This window comes from Ptiloglossa arizonensis, chromosome 3 (assembly GCF_051014685.1).
Source record: "Ptiloglossa arizonensis isolate GNS036 chromosome 3, iyPtiAriz1_principal, whole genome shotgun sequence".
Lineage (NCBI taxonomy): Eukaryota > Metazoa > Arthropoda > Insecta > Hymenoptera > Colletidae > Ptiloglossa > Ptiloglossa arizonensis.
Window position 1 is genome coordinate 3,722,627 of NC_135050.1, and position 21,907 is coordinate 3,744,533.

The 21,907-nt window shown below is 31.7% G+C and overlaps 3 protein-coding genes and 1 long non-coding RNA gene across 8 annotated transcripts in view; 1 reads left to right on the forward strand and 3 right to left on the reverse strand.

The window, feature by feature from the left end:
- Positions 1–14,120, reverse strand: part of LOC143144545 (protein decapentaplegic) — a 30,213-nt gene extending 16,093 nt beyond the window's left edge. The window contains exons 1-2 of one of the 3 annotated variants that reach the window (XM_076307063.1): positions 13,987–14,120; positions 13,641–13,824 (exon numbers count right to left, since the gene is read on the reverse strand). The gene's annotated coding sequence lies outside the window, so the exon portion shown is untranslated. Of the gene's footprint in view, positions 1–13,640 lie in introns of all 3 variants that reach the window. The other 2 variants (XM_076307064.1, XM_076307062.1) reach the window with 2 other exon arrangements.
- Positions 401–1,694, reverse strand: LOC143144897 (histone-lysine N-methyltransferase SETMAR-like). The gene is made up of 4 exons (XM_076307778.1): positions 1,680–1,694; positions 1,309–1,596; positions 881–1,195; positions 401–493 (listed from the first exon to the last, which is right to left on the reverse strand). The coding sequence occupies exons 1-4, from the start codon at positions 1,692–1,694 to the stop codon at positions 401–403; spliced, it is 711 nt and encodes a 236-aa protein (XP_076163893.1).
- On the forward strand, positions 13,494–16,271 carry LOC143144550 (uncharacterized). 3 transcript variants are annotated; one of them, XR_012991446.1, is made up of 3 exons: positions 13,494–14,183; positions 14,422–15,012; positions 15,699–16,271. It is a non-coding gene; the product is annotated as an uncharacterized LOC143144550 (long non-coding RNA). The 3 variants fall into 3 exon arrangements; XR_012991447.1 differs by having other exon boundaries at positions 13,494–13,856; positions 14,419–15,012; XR_012991445.1 differs by having other exon boundaries at positions 13,494–13,856.
- A 450-nt stretch (positions 16,272–16,721) lies between these two features.
- Positions 16,722–19,553, reverse strand: Pp4-19c (protein phosphatase 19C). The gene is made up of 6 exons (XM_076307065.1): positions 19,324–19,553; positions 18,194–18,361; positions 17,962–18,114; positions 17,508–17,759; positions 17,147–17,385; positions 16,722–16,991 (listed from the first exon to the last, which is right to left on the reverse strand). The coding sequence occupies exons 2-6, from the start codon at positions 18,341–18,343 to the stop codon at positions 16,862–16,864; spliced, it is 924 nt and encodes a 307-aa protein (XP_076163180.1). The 5' UTR covers positions 18,344–18,361; positions 19,324–19,553; the 3' UTR covers positions 16,722–16,861.
- Positions 19,554–21,907: the final 2,354 nt, after the last annotated feature.

The window sequence follows — 21,907 nt, forward strand, 5'->3', positions numbered from 1 at the left end:
CTCTCGAAAACCCATGGACAACGTAGTTTCTGCCCTAAGCCACGTTTTCTAAAGTCTCTTTAACTTTAAGTACAATATAGAAATTCGAAGATTTAATACTTTACGTGCTTACTTGAAGAAGTACTGTAATACTGTAAACTAAATATAAATACTAACACCCAATAATGTAAAAAGAGAGATGTAACTTCTTTTTATAATAGAAATAAATATCCAGAAATATTTGTATATATGTTTATAATGTATTTAGCTCGTAATTATAATTTTGTTGCATTACCTTTTCGACTCAAATTGTCTACGATTCACTTCAACTTTCTCCTTCCACGGTAGAGTTTACAATTTAGACACATGGTCAGAGAGTTAAAGTAACATTTTACAATAATTAGTTACAAATTTTATATAGTCAATTCAAATGTTTATCATTAATCGTATTTAACTGTGCTACACCATCTTCTGAGAATAATTCTTTTCCCTTTTTCATAACTTTAAAGTTTTTCTACCTTTATAATTACAAAGTTATTGCATAAACTTTAGATGACACTGAACAGTAAGAGTAAAAGAATTATTATGTGTTGAACACATATAATAAAGCCATTTAAATCGTTAGACTAAATATAAAAGAGAAAGTTTTATTACGTAAAAGTTACCAAGATTACAATATTGTTCTGATCATTTAAGAAATCATGATAAAACAGTAATAAATATTTTAAGTATGCCATCACCTTACTGTTTTATATATCGACGATGAACTTGTTCTCTTTTATGGCCATAATAATAAATGAAGTAAAAAGTTTTGAGCGTTTTTCTCTTTATTTCGACGATGAAATTAACAAAGTTAGAATTTTCGGATTTGTATCAAATATGCGCCGTTTTGTTCGATAACTTTTGTCCATTTTGAAGGCAATTTCATAATTCCGCGATTGAAGAAGTCCTCGTTCCTATTAGTAAAAAACTTGACCAGCACATTTTCACAAGCCTCTTTTGAGGTCAGTTTTTTACCATCAAGAAAATGTTGCAAATGCTTGAAAAAGTGATAATCGCTTGGTGCCAGGTCTGGGCTATACAGCGGGTGCGATATAACCTCCCATCCAAGCTCTCGAAGCTTCTGGCACGTTGTTGAAGATGTGTACGGCCTGGCGTTGTCTTGATGGAACACAACTCTTCCTATTAGCCAATTCTGGACGCTTCTCGTCGATCGCTTGCTTCAATCTGGTCAGTTGTTGACAGTATAGGTCCGAATTGAGTGATTGGTCCGATGGGAGAAGCTCATAGTGGAGGATTCCCTTCTAATCCCACCAAACACAGTAAAACCTTCTTGGTCGTTAATCCGAGCTTAGCGATCGTTTGGGCCGGCTCACCGCGCTTGGACCACGATATTTTTCGCCTGTTGTTCTCGTATGTGATCCATTTTTCATCTCCAGTCACCATCCGCTTCGAAAATGGATCGATTTCGTTACGCTTCAGCAAAGAATCGCCGGCATCGATTCGCTCCAAAAGGTTCTTCTGTATCATTTTGTGTGGCACCCATACATCAAGCTTCTTCTTGAGAGTAGCTTTATGCAAATGGTTCCAAACGGTTTTCTGGCTAATCTTCAGTTCCTGGGCAATGGAATAAGTGCTCGCATGCCGGTCTGATTCGACGATTTCCATGATTTTATCAACATTTTCGACGATTGGCCTACCAGAGCGTGTCTCATCTTCGACGTCCATATTACCAAAACGGAAGCGTTGAAATTACCGCTTTGTTGTTGCATTCGATACTCTATTGGGTCCATAACAGCACAAATTTTAATCGCTGCCTACTCCGCTTTTTCCCCTTGGTCGTAGCGGTACTGAAAAATGTATCGAATTTTCTCTTTTCTTTACCTCCATTTTGGAACGCTCTAACACACAACTGGATTCACTAAACACAAAACTGTCACAGAACTTTTTTTAAAGCGTTATGTCGCCTTTAAGTCGCAGTATAGAATGACAAGATGCAACGTATACATCGTGAGATATGGCTCACTAAAACCATCTAAAGAAAAACGCTCAAAACTTTTTACTTCGCCCATTTTTAAATCAATTTTCTAATGGAATGTTTGCAAAAATTGTCCTTCGAATTATTATGTACTCTTTCCTTACTAAGTTAGTCAATCTTATGACATTTCTGAGGATTTTCCACTCCTGGCTGAACGCTTACTAATACATATGTGCGTTGCGCATAGTGTTTCCTTAAAATGAACACACTACATATAGTATATAGTAAGCGCTAAACGAATTAGCCTGTTAGAGCTATTAAGAAGTAAACCTCTGTCTATACTACTGTCTCTTTTGTTTTCGCGTTTATTTCTTACACATCGTTCATTTGGATCGATTAGAGTATTGTCGCGATAAATGTAAAACTGGTGTCCACGATAAATGCGAAAAGTTTATCCCCACTATTAGAGAGGATCTTTCTTGGAACCACATACAGTGTTGTCGCGATAAATGTAAAACTGATGTCCATGATAAATGTGAAAAGTTTATCCCTACTATTAAAGAAATTTTGAACGATGTTCGTCAGTTAACTACGATGAAACACTAACGAATAAAATAAATGTTTGTGTTGGTAAAACAATACTAATGCAAAGATGAACTTCTTTTATTAATGGTTTTTTTATTATGAAAATGTTGTTGTTATATTTGTCAAATCTTTCTGATTAAAATGAGACCAAACACGATATAATTTAGATTGTAGTTACTTCTTTACTAAACGATAAATGTGAAAGAAACCAGGTTTTACCGATTTCGAGTCACGTTTGATCGTGTTGTATGACTACGATAAATGTGAATAGAAGAGAGACTTACAGTAATATCTGCTTTAGTATCTGCAGACAAGCCGAATATGGACTCTTATCTGGAGGGGTGACTTTTGCGAATTAAAGTGAGCAAAAAAATAGTATACTACATAAAGTACATTGCATTACAAACCAACGGGCAAGTACAATTGTTAAGTGTTAAATATGTACACATAGCTATAATACGATTAAAAAGATGACTCAATTTTGGAATTTCGATTTTAGTAAAAGTACTAATCTTTATTAAACTAATTCGTATATATGGAAAAATACGTGTATAAACCACTTGACATGTTTTGTTTAGTGTTTTGTCGTGCACACGTTACTGTCCAAACATTTCTTCGATATAAGTTTTAGATATTGTACTTGGTTATGATGTCTCAGATATGTGCAATTTTTGAAGTTATTTGTTTCGTTTTTGTTTTCTTACATAAATTTGTTCTGCTAATAATCAATTCTTTGTGTTATTTATACGCTACATGATAGATAGAGAGATTAGAGAAAGAATTATCGATAAAGTTTACCGTTAGAGTATCGGATTACAAGATACTTTTTTATCTATGAGACATAAATAAAAGATTTGTCGGCACGTTATTTCTAAGTATTACACATTGGGCTAAAAAAGGTTAATTTGTTGTCAAAATCCAATTTCTCAACGTTTATTTAAGAACACCATTTTCTCTGTTTTAAACCAACAAACTCTAAATTTTCGAAATGCACACATACTTCTTTTTTTAGATGATTCTATGATTAAATATAGTACTATAGATTTTACACAAAATGAATTATTTTAATTACTTATTATGAAACATGAAAATGTAGGTATTATATTTTTTCACAGATAAGTAAGCACGGAAGTACGCGCTTAAATTTCCATGAATTTGGGGTTGCACGTTGAAATTTACAAGTTACAACATTTACAAGATAGCGATTTTGTTTCAGGAAAATGCTCGACTCGAGAATGAGAATAGACATAGTGAGAGGTGTACTTTAAAGAGTTACCGCAAACATTTTAATGGTATATTAAATTACAAAATTGTAATTTTCTTGATTTTCATTTCATCTTTATAAAAATTACGTCAATAGATTGGTGAAATTCTCTAGATAAAAATGAATCTAAACATAATATGAATCGGACTACGTAATTTTAATTTATCATTACATAAAACTATTTTTTTAAGAATTTTATTGTCACCCGAATCATCTTATTTATGTTGTCTAGACTCATTTTTATCAAGAAAACTTTACCAATCTTTTGGCATTATTTTTGATAAAAATAAAATGAAAATCGTGAAGATTAAAATTTTTTAAATTAAATATTTTGGTACAATATATGCAGCATCTCTTTGGAACATGCTGCTATATCTATATCTACTCTCACTATGTCTATTTACTATGTCTATTCTGTTAATAGGTTCAGATTACGAGTTTAAGTGGTAGACTAGCGACGGAGCTGTATCGTTGTAATTTAGGTGCAATAAATCAATTATGCATATATTTCTTTTTATTTTTAGTCAAAATTAGATAATGTATAATAAAAAATGTTTTTTATTTATAATTATGTTTTTATAGGCATCTGGTTATAAGAACGATAACATTTTGGAATATATCATATTCGGTTTATAGAGAGTATTATTAACGTATTACATTAATTTCTCGTATTTAAAGTAGACTAAATAATTAAACACTAAATTTATCTTAGAGTCAGTTTTTCTTACAACAGTACCTTTCTCGTTTTACGTGCAGCAAATTTTTCAGTAATGCTTTCAAAATTTAAATCTTGTACAGTGTTATTTTCAATAAACATTATTGATACATTTTCTACATTTTTCTGTCAAATACCAATTTTCAAATTAAAAGAATTTTTAGAAGCGTTTCAACGTTAGTGAAGGTCTATTGCAAATCGACAATTATTTTATACATTTTAAATAAATGTTTAATATTTTCTTCTTTGTTGTATTTTAAAAACTTCACTGAAATAAGCATGAATATCATTTTTATATTGCTTTGATAAATGTGATGTACATTTCAGCATTCATCATAATACGTTTCAAAAATAACTAAAGATTATTTAATGCTCTCTTATAGGTAGCACTTCTAGAGGAAATTTCTGTCGCAAATTTATCGCAAATTACATTGCGTGTTTCTACTACAAATTTAATAATAATCTTCCATACTTGATTCATCGAATTGTGTTTTTTATTTCTTTATTCCCTTTTCTTTATAATTTACATTATTCTTTAATAAATTCACTTCCTTCTTTGTGCTTTTTAAATTATTCCTGACATCCAGTGTACATCAAATTCAAAGAATGTAAAAAATTTTGTTCGTACTTGCCGTAAAGAAGAACCTTTTAGAATAATTTATCTCAGACGGTTAATAATGCAATTTCATATTCACTGAAACTCAGTAATTAGATCATTTCTTTGCTTCTAATTTTGTAATTGGTTTTCCATTTACGTTCTCATTAAATGGAACGAAAACGCTTTGAAAGTTTCTATATCAAATTGGAATGCAGAAACTGCAGTAATTCATCAGTTCTTATTGAACATCTATTCTCGCTAATTTCTTTTATATGCTTAAATTTTAAATCGTGAAACTGATCTATAAGTAAATTTCATCGACACGTGGATGCAGAAAAAAATGCATAAATATTTTAAAACAAATCGAAATAATACACATTATACACAACTTCTGAACAATCCCCTACAGCACAATTTTCAATTAAATTCAATGTATGGTTGAAACATGGAATAAGACTTGCAGTCTCGTTAAAAAATGTTATTCTGGCTTGTAAGCCATTATACTTGGCAGCCATATAGTATTAGCCACATTATCACAAGTCTGGCCTCAGTAATTTTTGATATCTAAAAAGAAATCACCAATCTGTTTTAAAATCATTTCTTTTAAATATTTGGAACGTTGAGCATTTCTTCGGCCACGATGCGATATTATCGGATATACAGAGGGTCTTTTGACATATGGGAAGTAGCGACAAGTATGAATTTCAGACATAAAAATAAGAAAAAGAGTTCAGATAAACATATGCCCGATATGACTTTGTTTTCAAATTACTGCTTATTTTGTTTCAATAATCCTTTCCGCGTATAAAATACACACAATACAAATATTGGCTCAATGTACATTATGAATTCAATCAACAAGCTGGACACTACTTACATCATCGATTTTTTGGAAAATGAATAAATGATACATCCAGTCGATTGTACAATACTACACCCAGTTTATTTGAGCACATCCGAGAATCGATGATACGACGTATTTATGCCCCTACTGAAGCTGGTGGTGGTTATTTCGAGCAGTATCTTTGAAGTTAGGTGAAAAACTACTGTATCGTAAAATACATTGTATCTTGAAAACAAAATTATATTGATCATTTGATTGTACGGACTTTTTTCTCAATTTTACATCTAGAGTCCATTTTAGAAATTTAAAGAATTGTCTACATAAAGAGTTGTCCACTGTATAGATTAGTAGACAAACAATAACACATTGTATCTCTCTGAAATCTAAAGAGTTGTCTACACGACAACTAATAACTACCTATCTCCATTTATTGATATACTCAGTGAAACATTTGTAGAACATAATAAATCATATGCATTGTTATTGTCGCGTAAGGGCCCCTAACTTTAAAGAATCTGAAGCAACCACCTACGTGCAAAAATTCTTTTGAACACTTTTATTAGTTTTCGCATATAGCGAATACCTACTCTTCGCGACCTATCACAAACTGACCTCTTATGTCCAATTAACACTAGATTTACCAATCAGTCAAAATGACTGGCTCCAACTGCTTTCGTAATGAAATTTACTTTAAATTCCATGTCATGTTTCCTGAAGGCGTTATGATTTTTCTATTCCACGTTTGTGATCAATTTTACAAATTCTTCTTTTTCCTTATCAATTGATTTTCTTTTAGATATATATGAGGTATACCTTAATATTACGAAATCTGTCGGTAGTTCTAGTGTTAATGCACAATGCGTCTATCTAATAACCAATCGACAGAGAGAGGGGTTCGCCTTTTCGTAGTATTAAAAATACGATCATTGAGGAATTTTACAGTACATTTCGTCCAACGAAGTTGACTGTGCTCGTGAACTAACTTTATAACAAATACATTTTAATTTGCAACAAAGCTCTTGGGTCACATTTATTTTTCCCAATTTGAATCGATCTAGTTCTGTTTTCAAAATAATAACAAGAGTAATTATCTATTATTTACAACTCAATGTTTCTGGTAACTATATCCTGAAAATTATGAATGAGCAACATTAATTTTTTGCATTAGAACACTCAGATATATATCCCTTTCCACATTGTATATCAAAATCATTGAAATTGGTGGGAAAATCCCTTTTGTAAACAATTAAAACTTAATTAGCAAGTGTAATTCAAAATTCTCCAAAAGAAATCGAGTTCAGTCCCTTATTTACTCTCGTGAAAATATAAAGAAAGATAGAGAAAATTAATGTTTTACTTTCGTGGTCGACACCCTGTATATTACAGACAAATAAGTTTCTTATGCAAATTCAACGATATCATATATGCTATAAATAGTACAATTTTAGATAATGTAACTTTCGATGAATGTTCGTAACATGAACTTCCAGTTAAAGAACTTATAATAATAAATATTATAATAATAACCGAAACGTGTAACAAAACTTATAAGCGTGAACGATATGTGTAAACGATACACAATGAAATAAATTAAACTTATCTACATATTGCAGCCTGTGTTTAAACTTAAGTCCATGTTTTGTGGTACTTTGCCTTTTGTATAACACTTTTAATCATAGCAACAATTATATTTCGATTTATGTTATTTTCGGAGTTTTTGAATATTATCAATTGATCTTTCATTAGCAATAAACTATAGATATTCTCAAAGATAAAAAAATTTATAAAGGACATATCTGGAGAACGCGGTAATAACGGTTTTTATAAAAACAGTTTAGGCTTTGTTTTTGGGAAAATGAATTAGAAAGAAACTTTGAAGTTGAACCACTTGGTAAGCTTATTTTATTTATTCCTTTTGATTGTTGTTTAAATTACATACATTTTTTTATTTATTTGTTGAAAGAGATATGTAGTTAATTTAGTTGATATGTACTCATCAAATTTTTAAAAAACCCAAATTACTCTTCAAAATGACCTTGCACTTGATGCAATTTTAAAGTCCAAAAAGTAACTGCAAATAGAAACAGTGATATAAACAACCAAAAAACTTTGTTCCAAAATTATTTTTATGTACATTTTAAGTGAAAATATTTTTTAATTATTCTTAATTCATGTGTAAATAAATACTCATCGTTGTCGTATGATCAGGAATGGAAAAAATATATAAATAACTGGTTTTCAAAAATTTCAAAAAGTTTGCTCCGGTTCAGTAGTTGGATCATCGTGTTATCATCGTGTTTATTTAGTTTCTTTAATTCTGTCACGTATATTATGTTGTTCCTCTGTAATTAAACCGGCATTTTTCAGCATTTACAGGAGTTTTTTTACTTTTTACAGTTTTGAAAAGAAATCTGAAAAATTTTATTTCTATATTAATCTCAATTTTTATATACTTTCAAACAATTTTGACATTTACTTGGAAAAAGTAGGAAACGGTAAAAAAGGGCAATGGCAACGCGTTATTTAGTAGCTCATACATTTCTGGAACGTATAATAATGACAAATAACTTTTTTACAAATATCGGCTTAACTGAAAGTTTATTATCACACAACAAAATCTATGTAGTAGACACTATGTGAAAAAATAGAAAAGATTTGCTAAATCACTGGTGTAAACACGTATACATTTAGAATATTCGCTACATTTTTTATTTACAGAGAAACTAACATTAATTTTATACGTGCTGAAACTTCGCAAATGTGTTATATTGTTTACCAAATATTAAAAAACAGCATTCCATTTCTGAACCGGAAAAGAACTACAAACCACACATCACAAATAAATATAATTCGACGAAGAGTGGAATTGATGTATTAAACAAATTGGTTCGTGAGTATACATGTCGAAGAGCCACAAGACGCTGGCCTCTGAATTTGTTTATGCACAATATTGATTTAGCGGCATATATAACACATTGATAGTATAGACGCTAAAAAATCCAGAATGAAAAAGAAGAAATTCGATGAAATCAGAAAGAAAGACATTCCTTGAATTTCTGGCTGAGTCGTTATGTAAAGACAACATTGAAAAACGAGTCAACGATTTTGAAGACAAACACGTCACATTACACAAACATGTTGCATTGGTAATTGAAACTACAGATAGAAAGCTCGAACTGCAAAAGCAATCATTACCGATCACATTGTGAAAAAGATCCAGATATTATATATATTTAAACAATGATAACAAATATGGTGCAAAGTGTATAATGCGTCTACGATTTATATGTAAGGAACATGCAAAAAAAACAAAGTAACATTTTATGTACACAGTGCATGTAAATGAAAAAATGTATTTATAAAATATTTACCATATTTTTATTGCTGTATTTTCGTTTCGTTATGATAAAAGAACAATTTTAAAATGCTAAGTACAAGTGACCGTGAAATGACCTTTAAAATGTAGAAAAGGAATTTTTAATGAAACCGACGAGAATTGGCTTTTCTGTTCTTTTTTTTATTTTATCTACAGAATCTGTTCAAAATTTCTTGTTTCGACTACTAAACATTGGCGTAATCTTGTCGGAAACAAACTTTTCAGAACAGATGCAATGATTTGTTTCGATGCAGCTGCACATGTAACCCAAATTCGTATCTTCGTGTCCTCAGGAGTAGTTAGTGCTGCATTGTAAGCAATACCTTTTTAAATACCCTTATAAGAAATAATCTAACAGTGTTAAATTCGATGACCTCACAGACCAATTTATGGACCCACCACGTCCGATCCATTGATTTGAATACGTATCATTCAATTGACTTCTTGTTATCAATGCATAATGTGGAGATGCACCATTGTACTGGAATCATCCATTTAAAGATAAGTGAGAGTTTAACCTTTCCAAAAGAAGCAGTAAGTCATTTCGTAGAAATTCTACATATCTGTTCCCATTTAAACTATCATCGAAGAAATATGGACGAACGATTTCATCTTTCAAAATTCTGTACCAAAATTCGAGCTCCAAATCTTTCGGTAATTCATGGAATTTGATAAATGTGAGTTATTATCGGCCCAATAATGCATATTACGATAGCTGGCACAGCCGTCACTTTTAAAAATCGCTTCATCGCTAAACAAAACGTTTTTAAAGACTAATTTATTTTCTGCAATTCTTTCTGACGCGCATGTGCAGAATATCATCCTATACAAATGTGTTTCGTGAAACAATAGACAGCCATTTTACACTCAAGAGTACCTATTAGAAATCCCACTAAAATGCAGACATGTTTACCGGAAACCTATAGGAAAATAATCAAGGTACTAAAGAACATGTAATATTGCAAAAGGGGGCCGTAGAGGCGGGGCGAAAACTCGCCGGCAGGTGTCGCGAAAAACCCTCCTATCCGGTCGCCTCACATCCCCGCCACTTATTTTGAGGGGAGGGCTGATTCCTCCTCCCAAAAATATGAAAGCCGCGCCTACGGGGAATGAGTCACTCCTGTTCCAATATCGCTGGGCGAGTCCTGAAATAGGAGTTCTCGACCGCCTTTCGTGCGATCCACCTCCTTCCCAATGAAAGCACGTGGCAAATATAGCATCGCACGGGGAGAGGGGGGTTACTGAATATTATATTATTTGCAGTTTCCAATTTCCCCCCAAATCGTGCGAGTATGGCCATCGTGGGAAATTTAGTGAGTAGTCTACGCACCCAACGATGACGTCACTCAACCCCACATCCACCCTAAGAGGTTGAGGGAATCTTTGGAAAAGTATTCTGACCTGAAGAAAAAGAAATAATGTGTAAAGAGACCGCAAAAAGAGAGCAGAACCGTGGAGACGTCCACCCATCACCCCCACCCCCGCCTGAACAAAAGGATGAGGTTGGATGACTAAACTCCCCTCCATGCAGAGCTCGATGATCGTAAAAGAAGTAACGGTAATAACACTTCCCCCGAAGTGTACGTTATGTAATAGTATGTGGGTGAATAGGAGAATGAGTATGTTGTGCGGCTACGCTGCTGGGGAAGGGGAGGATATTCATCCTACCGACCCTCTTCCACCGGAACACGACATTTACATCGTGGACGGTTCTAAGTTGAAGCCATGGTGTAAGAAGAAAAGGTGGTTCAACTCCGCTACCCTCGAATTTTTATGATTTAAAGCATCTAGTTCTGGTTGAGCCCGCTAGGTACTTTACTGAGAACCGCGTACTATCAATGAGAACTTTTACTGTGTATACGTTAAAGTACACAACACGTATATACAACGTGAGAATTGAGATGTCAAGTGCCACCCAGTGTCACCAAGACGCCATCAGTCATCACTGATCTGGTCGTCCGGTAGACCAAGGAGGATGCCCGAGGCGTCGTTGAACGGATCAGGGCGATTGGCATGAAAGGCGATTGGCTCCTTAAGGCTGAGGTGCTGAGTTTCCACGTATTTCGGCGAAAGCCGCCGATCCCTTTGATCCGGGTGGGTGGGGCCACTATCGAGGTGAAGTCCCAGATGAAATATCTGGGACTGATTCTCGAAAGCCACTGGCGTTTTGGGGGGCACTTGGAGGCAAAGTATCAAGTAGAAACTCAGTAGCACGGATTCAAGCTGTTGAGTCTGAAACTCTAAACGACGTAATTGTAGCGGTGTAATATTCGTGCGCAGAATCACTATACCGCCGATCATACGGTATAGCGACTCGAACCTTTAGAAACATGTAACTTACAATTAAATGTGATTAACCTACAGTGTGTACCACTTAAAATCGTATACTTTGCGGTTCAATCGATTTTTGTCAATAAAATGTAAAAATATAATTAAAATTTGATTAATAACAAGTAAGTAAAATATACTTTATAATTATACATAACAATTATCAGTAATAAAAATCGTACACATAATAAGATATATATTTTTACAATACAGAATAATATAATTTTTATATTAATATTTTATAAGTAACCCACATTGACACCAAAGATTGATATACAGTCCCACCTAATTTATTGCTCAACTTTGAATTAGGCTGCTAATCGAGAATGTTTATTGCGATATTCATTTTTTCCACACAATGTATTTTTCTAACTGAATCATAAATAGTAAATTTAGGCTAAATTGTAAACATTAAACAATTTTTTCGGTTTTTAATACATTTACTTCTTTTCCTTTCATTTCTCAAATCTTACATATAGCTTTTTTCAAGTATTTATATCATGATAAACATTTTTATTTAATACCCTTCTAATAATCAAAAGATATTCTTTTCTGCATAAATATTTTCTAATGTTAAAAACTAACTCAGAAGCAATAGTTTTAGACTCACCGTTAATTCTTTTAAGAATCTATCTTTTAACTCTTAAATTTAGGGTTTTGTAACCTTTCTTTTAGTTTATTCAATAAGCAATTCTTTCCTTCCTATTATTTTATTGTACATTGCCTCACGTTTTGACTATGATTAATAATTTCAATAATTCCACTACAATTTTAATGGTCTTATAACGATAAATATCTATCCTGTTCTTTGTGGTAGTTTATTCCATCTTTATTATTTTCTGATAAAATAAAATACAGTATAAACAGAGTTTAGCTCGTATTTAATCATTCCTAAGTATCATTAAACAAACAAAAGTCAGAGACTAGTTTTTTAGTGTTATAAACATGTATACATTTCACTGATACTTACATTCTATAGAATAAAGTTTTTTTAACATATTTATTGCTAATAAACTTTTGGTTACATTCTTACATATTAAATGAAAATATGTTAACATTTTATAGACAAAAATTAGTTAAACTATAAAAAATGAGATTTTAAGTAATATTCACTGTATGTGCAAGTTGCATAAATTGCTATTAAATAAGAATTGTGTCAATATCTCTACAATATTTATAAGGTACAAATATGATATCAATCAACGATTAAATTAGTATTTATTAAATATGTATCATTGCATTTCGGAAATAAATCCTGATCCATATAACCAATATTTTACAGGTTTTAGTTAAATGACAAATATGTATATTACTCACCATTAATACATTAAAATATAAAAAAAGTATGCAGTATATGCAAAACTCTGCATATTCTGTATATTCTGCACATTATGATATATATCCCATTGTATGCTACATATTTGGATTTTTTAATAAGACATATTTTAATAAAAATATTAGTTACATGTATTAGAATTCATTCTCAAAATGCAATGATACATATTTAGTAAATATTACCGATACTTACATTGATAACCTATTATAAATTTTAAGTATCAGGAAGTTATTAACAAAGTATATTGCTTTGTTAATATTGCATGACGATTTATACAGCTCCTCGTACATAGGTTAATCACATCTAGGTTAAATACTTAAAAGGTTCTAACCGCTCTATCAGCCGATGGGCGGCAATAATTTTGCGCACCGATATCGCGCCACTGCGGAACGCCATCTACCTTTTTACCGCGCAATAAAAGGAAGTGTACTGTGAAGGAGGAGCTGCGATTAGCGTGTTATATTCCCCTCAAACGGCAGGAATCCGTGCCGCCGGGTGACATAGATAAGCAGCACGTCATCGTCTAAAATAATCGGTCCAGCCACAATCGGGTAAACCCACTCCTTTGAACCAATGGAAAGACGTATTTTTCCGTCGTAAAGAATCTACCGGTTAGGTTTATAAATTTTAAACTTACCTGAGCTAATCGTGAGTCCGCCGTTTGATGAGCCACGACATTTCAACGAGTTCATGTAACCTAACTCGGAAACTATTTTTTCAAATCGTTGCCACCGGGAGTCTGTAATATCGATGCATTGATGTTCGAACTCCGTTGCACTATCTGCTATTCTCACACTCGCGTACTCAGAGAGAAAGAGGAACTGAGACAGACAGCAAACAAAGAGAAAAAAAGGTTTGGAAAACTTTTCCGTTCAAGGTTTCTAAGTAATTCACAAAGAAATGTGTACGTGATCCATGTAGTAAATAAGTTTTACGAACACTGTGTTGTCATGCAAATAGAGAACGTTTAAGTCGGTACGTACTAATGACGAGCTCAACTCGATACGCGCAAATCTTCGAGAAGTCAAGAGCAAGAGTAGACTCTATAGCACATTGGGAGGGGAAAGAGAAAATGAGAGGGAGCGATGAAGCGAGAAATTTGTAAAACGGACAGTATCTCTTAATAGTAAGCGATACAAATTTAGCGCTGCGTGCGAATAATCCGTAAACTAAAGCTCAAGTACGTTGCATAAGTACACTTTAAATGTTTACCATTATATTTGTTTATTACATTCCAAAAATTTTGATATTAAATTTTATTGACATTTCAATTAAACCTACTAAAATTATTAGCCAGGTTTAATTTTTTCGTAGAAGATAACAAAGACAAAAGTCTCGCTCAAATATTTATTGATTAACCATGAAATAATCGTAATAATAATCATATTAATATGGACTTTAATTCATTTTGTGAGAAGGGAAAGTCACCAGCGTCTGCACCAACCAAGGACCACACCCGTTTCTCGTGGCAGACGTCACCTAGAAGTTCTAAGGTCCTCTAGCGTCAATGAACCAACTAATTCATACTTGCTTCAAGGGAAACTCACTAACGTCGGAGATCGTGTCATTTTTTGCTGCACTCATGGATACACCGGTTTAAATGGCTGACCATTACAGGGGAAAGTCACCATGCTTCGGATTACCCTTTCTCCTTCACGCGTAGCTCTTGCGCGCATGCGTAGTGATACTTAGCATTGTATCTCAATCGTATCATGAATAACTTTAACCTTATAAAATATCTAATTTACAAGTGATGTGTTGTTTGTGTCGCAATGAAATAACATTGCTCTAAAATATAAAGTATAAACTAAGTTATTATTTCAAATATTAAACTGTTATTTATTAAATTACAAACTAAATTACGATTCTTTTCGATTTTTAAGCATTTATATCATTAAAAGCCATGTGTGCCAATATTTATGTTCGTGACTGTATAACTTATACGTGACAAGTTATATTTTCAAAACTAATTTTACTGGACCAAAGTCATTTTATTGGACCACAGTATGGTAAGAATAATTCTATTTTCAAATATGTGAAAAGTAATATACAAACAATAACAGTTACTTTGCATAGGTTTGCTTCAATTTATACAAGTTTTATATTTAGAAGCAAACAAATACTATTAAATATACTGTATATGTTATATACAGTAGTATTTGTTTGCTTAAATTTATATGAATCATTTCCATTGTTCCCTTACCAGTGAGATTGGTTTGAAGGAAACATGAAAATATTTAGAGAATAAAAACATTGTAGAAAATCCAACCATATAGTCAGGAATATTTTGCAAAATGTTTCTGATGAATCTCATTTCCTACTAAATCATAACAAACAAAAAATAATATAGTAAGAAAAAAGTGTTACAAAAGTTAAAATTTTAAGTATGTAGTATTTCTGTGGGTTTAAATATATTTATTAGACATATTAGAGTCTTAGATAATTCTAAGACTGTAGGAATTAAATTTTATAAGTGTAGTTATCTAATTTGGACATTATACACATAAACTTGAACACTGTAAACTTTGTAAACCATATTATTAGTTTATTTAGTGTTAGTGAATTATATATATAGTTATGTACATATTAAGTATGTATAATACCATGGATGGAAAGAAAAAATATATGAATCTAACAGTATCACAACGGATGCAAGTGATTGAATAATTGGGTTACTTCTTAAGTTATCTTCTAGTGGCAAGTATGAGGTGCAACCACAAGTTGCTGCTGCTGGTGATAGAACTCTATTGGTTGCGACGTGGACAAAATGCTTCTTTATAAAGAAGACTTCTTCCCACACTGATGGAAGTCCATCCTACTAGTGCACACCCCAGTAGTAAAAACTTTGTTCTTTATTCCAGAGAATACTCTGATGCCCATGAAGAGTAGAAGGCTGTAAAGATACTTTATCATATCGATATACTTAGACAAGATTTATCATCTCACAGCTCTTAAAGTTCTCTCAAAAATTTAAATAAGAACTGTTTAAAAATTAAATTACTGTGTTTACCTTATAGATGAGAAAATTTTATTACGTTTTTCGTAACCTTGATTATTTTCTTGCTTCAACAAATTTATTTAAATAGGGCACAACTCTGCTAATGCTTGATCATTTGTATATCCAGTGAAATCGGTGACTTTGATATTTTTTTAGTAAATATATTAATATTTTTATATTTCTTTTTAATTTGTACAATTACATTCTTACTGTTTTATGTATTTGTGCCGTGTGTGTTTCTTTAATAAATAATTATTACTAATTAAGTACTGCGTACTTGTTGTATGTTTCTGTCTTTCTTTTCGATCCTTCCATAGTCATTGTTATTGAATAGAGGTAAGCTAAAAATCTATTTATTCCACTCGTTAACCTTTGGAGTGGTTCCCAAAGATCAACAGTACAAAAATAAATTCAAACTATTTTTATTTTCCATGCTAAATTCATTCACTCACTACCTCCAACATATTTCAAAATTGTTAAAATTGATAAGTTCGCTTCTTTGGTAAACAATTGCCAAAATAAAATTAATATACAATACACATAGAATTGGATGTAATACAAATAGAATTACAATTAATTCCATTATTGTACAAATCAAGATATAATAATGAAAAACACATGTATTCATAATATTTATTATATCAAATTGGTATTTCCAGTACCACTGATAAAATTCAGTTATAAACCCAACTTCGTCATTTATCTATTATACTCTCACAATCAAGCTGCTTTCATCTTTATTGGACATGTTTACATATATAATCATTTAAGAGGACTTCTGTTTTTTTTTTTTTTTTTTTTTTTTTTTTAATATTTGGAAATGTTTTGGTTTATACAGTTATTTTTAATGGAAATTATTTTTATAAAAAGTAATCAGCCTGGGGCTTTTTACTGGGTATTCCTCGACTTTCTTGTGGTGCTGCTTCAAAGATTGTGAAATCTCGTTGAAGATGCTCATTTAATTCTAATATCGCAGCTACATTTCCACATCTATTAAAAAAATATTTCTTAAAATTGATAAAAAATTACAACTTTCTTTCGACTAATTGTGCGCAATATAATAAATATTTATTCATAATCAACATAAAAGAGTGAATAATTACATAAAATTGGTATATGTAAACTTCAAAAACAAATTTATATACCTGTAGCAATAATTAGGTGCTGACCAAACAGTTAGAACAGTCTCATTGAAATGCCATTTGTATCCTTCCATGACTAATTGATGAGCTCTACATATCATGTCAATATCATTTGCAGAATTAAACTGTGCTACAACATCACTTCCAAAAAGATAACCAGCTCCACGTGGTGAAACTCCCCAACCCTGAGTGTCTTCAGGATCTGACCAAAGTAAATCACACATTGGTCCATCGTGTGGAACCTATAAAAAATTAATTTTAGCTCTAACATTTTACATTGTTTTAAACTACATTTCATTCTATGAAATTTGCACAAAAGCAATTTTATTATTTTATTAGATACTCAAATATATGTTTGATTTACTTCTTGTTTCCTATCTATAGTTCTTATTTGATCAAGTGTTTGAATACTTGGAGATAACCCCCCATGAACGCAGAATATTTTTCCATCAATAATAGCAGAGAGAGATAAATAGTCAAATATTTCCGTACAATATCGCCAAACTGTATTAGTGCCATATTTGCGTAGACACTCGTCATAAAAACCATAAACTTGTGTAATTTGTCGAGACTCATGATTTCCTCTTATTAAAGTAATCCTGTCAGGATAACGAACCTATAATTACAGTTAAATTAGCAACTATTACTATAATAATAAGTACAATGATTTATTTTTTATTTATATTAATTATTTATACCAAAATTTTTAAATTTACAATTATATTAAAATTTATGATTAATTAGACACAGTATTTCTTTTAGATATTCATTTGTTACGATCCTTTAAAATTGTTACGCTATATTATTCTTTTAATTACTTTTAATGCCAAAAGCAGGAGGAATGTTTCAACACTGTAAAAACCTCTGTCAACAAAATCACCCATAAACAAATAATTTGTTTCTGGAACATCTCCGCCAACTTTAAATAATTCTTTTAAATCATAAAATTGTCCATGAATATCTCCACACACCTGAACACAAATCATATCTCTTATAAATTATAATCATAATAATTCTTTTTTCCTTCTTTTTTATAAAAAAAAAACATACAGTAACTGGAGAATCAACTCTTTGCACATTACTTTCTTCAATGAGAATTTCACGTGCCTTTGCACAAAGAGCTTTAACTTCTGCTTCTTTAATAATTTCACATTTTTTCAACTGTTCTATCTGCCGATCTAAGTCACTGGAATCAGCCATCTTATAGACAAATGTTGGCTGAAAATTATAATCATTACCTTCTTTTTCACTTCAATACAAGCTATTTGAAAATATAATACAGAGTAATTCATAAATATTGTCATAAATAATGTTCTAAAACTTTCTACCAATTGTAATGAAAATTTAATTCAAATATTAGATATTTTTTATTTATATTTAATAAATTTTTGATTAATGACAATAAGAAAAATGGTCAAGAAGTACAGAAATAAAATCTTATTTACTACTTCAGTAAATATATTAAATTATATTATTCATGGAAGGAAAATAAACTTTTATTAGGAAATTTATTAAAGTATGATTATTTAAAAAACATTCATAAAAATAATCAAAATATAGTAATAATAAAAATCAAACTTTAAAATAAATTAGACCGATATCATACACATAAAACTAATTTAATAAACTAAAATTTCATTTATCACTAAAATGTAGTGTATCATTTATATTTTTACATTCATAGAAGATTATGGTACGCATACAAAAGTGTTTAACGTATTATCCATAACTTCGAATGAAATGTATCATTTCATAAAAAATCAACAAATAATTGCATCATATTGACATTACTATTTAATTACCTTTTAAAATAAGTATAAAATTAAAATAACAAATGGTAATATACTTTAATTAAACCTTCTCTGAAACATGATTAGTTGTAAAATATTAACTTTGATAAGATATAAATGTAGAAATATTTATTGCTTGAATTACTTTTAAAATGTTTTTCATATCTGTTTCACAAATACGTTTTACAAATTTTGTTTTCAAACAATTAGAAGTCAAAAAGGTATTTTCACTAATCAATTAAAAACTTATAAATGCAAATAAATAAATCCATACGAGTGTACATATTTTCTTTCTCTTAAATTAATGAACAACAATGTAATGAGATTTTATTCTATGTAACTATATTAGAGACAAATAAACATTGTGTCTAAGGAAAAAGATGAACATACCTGACCTGGCAAAGAATCGTATATTACACCACACAATAAATAAAACGTATTTAAATAATATTCTTGCAATAAAATTTCTTTTCCTTTATTCCATATCTAATAAAACATTGACGATTGGTTACAACAATTAAAAAGTTCGATTTAGTAAGCACTCAACATCATTCTATAACTGACATAACAACTAAGAAAACCGAAACTAAATTTCGATAGACAGGCATGGATTAAGATAAATTAAGAAAAGAAATTTGACCAAATTTATTGTTTCTATTCTAGATTATATACTATTCTTAATAGATGGCCTCTACAGTTCATTTGACGAGACAAAAGTCTCTGGTAACCAAACCGTGTCATATACGAGAAAATCTCATTGGTCTGCCGTGTTTCTGGGGGCCCAATCTCACGTACTGTAAGTTGAAGGAATTTGTGGCGCCACCTATTGTGCAATACGCTAGCCAAGTTTGAAACATAAATAGGAAAACTTCAAAATAAAGATACGAATAGGAAAAAAGGAATATAACATATTTATATGACAAAGAGTGTGACTAAATAAGATGACAGATATCATTAATTTTTAATTTTGTACTTTTACTTGGAGAACACTCAAGGATAAAAATAAAATTCATTTTGTTTTATGTAAATTGTGAAAGGTTTACATAGCTGAACCTTTTTTTAATATTCACTATCTTATTTTATACTAAATATATGTTCCATTGAAAGTCAGTGCTAACTTATTTAAAAGAAGAGGTGAAATAATAGCTAAACAACTCTTGTAAAAGGTAAGAGGTTAGAAAATCAATTTTTATATATGACATTTTAACATAAAAAATGTCAAACAATTCTCTAATTGTCAGGATTCCTGACAAGAGAAGCTGACATAAAAAGTGCTCCAAAATCATTTTTATGTATATTTTTGGTTAAAATATTTTAAAAATATTCTTAAAATATTTTTGTAACACAAATTAATATTAATTATTGTGATATAATTGATGTAACGATAAAACTGAGCCAAAAGAATATCTCAAACCTCTATTAAAAAAGTTTGTAGTTGGATACTTTACAGTGTACCACCAATGCTGTTGAAAGTACTATAGATACTTAGAATTTAACATGCATAGTCTGATTTTCACTGATGGAATTTATTTAGTTTCTTTAATTACTATATTGCTTTTCCAACTGTAAGTACATTAAAGATTACATGAAACACTGATGAAGATTGTACAAAGTTTGATGTAAAAGTTAACTTGACATGTGAAAAACGAAGAAAAAATTGATTTCAATTTTCTTAACTTTGGCACACAAAAATGAAAAATCTGATAGAAATCAGTTAGTCAAAAATTTCCAATTGAAAAATCTAAGTCCTTCAATATGTGTCTCCATAATTGAAATGCATCTAATTTTATTTAAAATTTTTCATGCAATAAAACAGGAGAAATTATGGAAAACCTGATTTTCGTTTTTTGTCCTTTAGTGTCCTCCAAGTAAAAATACAGAGTTAAAAATTGGTACAGATTAGTTTTTTTAGATAAACTATTGAATGAACTATTATGAATCAAATTTGGTTGTAGGACACATTTGAGCCAGTATAAAAGCCTAGAGTAATTTTCTTCATCACCTCCTGGGCTGTTGGTTAGTGTAAACTTGGTGTCCACTTTCTATCGGCCGAAAAGTGATAGAGACCAGGAGGTTTCAGGTGGAATAGATGGCAGCAAGGATTGAGATGCTCACCTAGCGTCCACTTCAGTGCTATTGCTGTCTAAAGACCAGAGATGTTTGGCAATGGTGGACTGTGACAGTGTTTGCTACCACTGTAATGCATGATGGCTTACAAATATTCGCCCTATGCGGATCTATTGAGGCGGAATGCTAATTACTTTTTTAAGCAGTTTGTGTTAAATATATTATACTTCCGAAATTACATTTATGATCTCACTTTTGTTAACGTGAGGAAAACTTGGAAAAGACGCCGCGGACCCCTTGGGACGGAGTCAAGGGTAGTGTGGGATTCCCCGCATCTGGCAATACCGATTGCAGAGCCTGCTCATTTAAACCATAACTATCTTCGCATGGGGTCAGGGGGAACACCAGGTACACAATGGTAATATGGCATCCTGGTGTCCCCCCGTGCGGCGCGGAGTCTGCGCCGTTCGTGGCTTAGTACGCATTGCCCGCTCGGCAATCCATGCCCGACAATGCAGCCTACTAGCATCCGTTCGATCAGTAGGAACTTCTAGCTTTGAGACTTGGTCCGTTTGAAAGCGACCTGCAGAATCTCGCGCGCCGCACGGTAGGACTCGTACATGTCGGCTGCTCTCGCGCCCACGCCGTCGTCTCTGACTGAACAGTGCGCGCGAGTGTACTGGTGTCGGGCCCGAACATATATGGATTTTAAATTCGTGATGTCGTTGGTTCACCAGTACACAGCGCAACAAGGAGATTCACGTCCCAGGCGAAGCATCGCCGTGTCGCAGATATTTGCAACATCACCGCTAAGCCAAATCACCTTATTCTCTAAGCTGGAATTAGGTGTTATACTGTGGCCAGATTGCGGCGAGAGCGACTACCATCAAGGTAGCCTCAAGGAGTA

Coding starts and splice junctions, on each gene's coding strand:
- LOC143144897 (XM_076307778.1), bottom strand. Junction 1,196..1,308: donor TCGGATTAACGACCAAGAAG/GTTTTACTGTGT, acceptor GATTGAAGCAAG/CGATCGACGAGAAGCGTCCA. Junction 494..880: donor TGCCTTCAAAATGGACAAAA/GTTATCGAACAA, acceptor TTATAAAGGTAG/AAAAACTTTAAAGTTATGAA.
- Pp4-19c (XM_076307065.1), bottom strand. CDS start 18,343: ATGGCTGATTCCAGTGACTTAGATCGGCAGATAGAACAGTTGAAAAAA. Junction 17,386..17,507: donor CTATAGATAGGAAACAAGAA/GTAAATCAAACA, acceptor AATTTTTTATAG/GTTCCACACGATGGACCAAT. Junction 16,992..17,146: donor GCACCTAATTATTGCTACAG/GTATATAAATTT, acceptor TTTTTTTAATAG/ATGTGGAAATGTAGCTGCGA.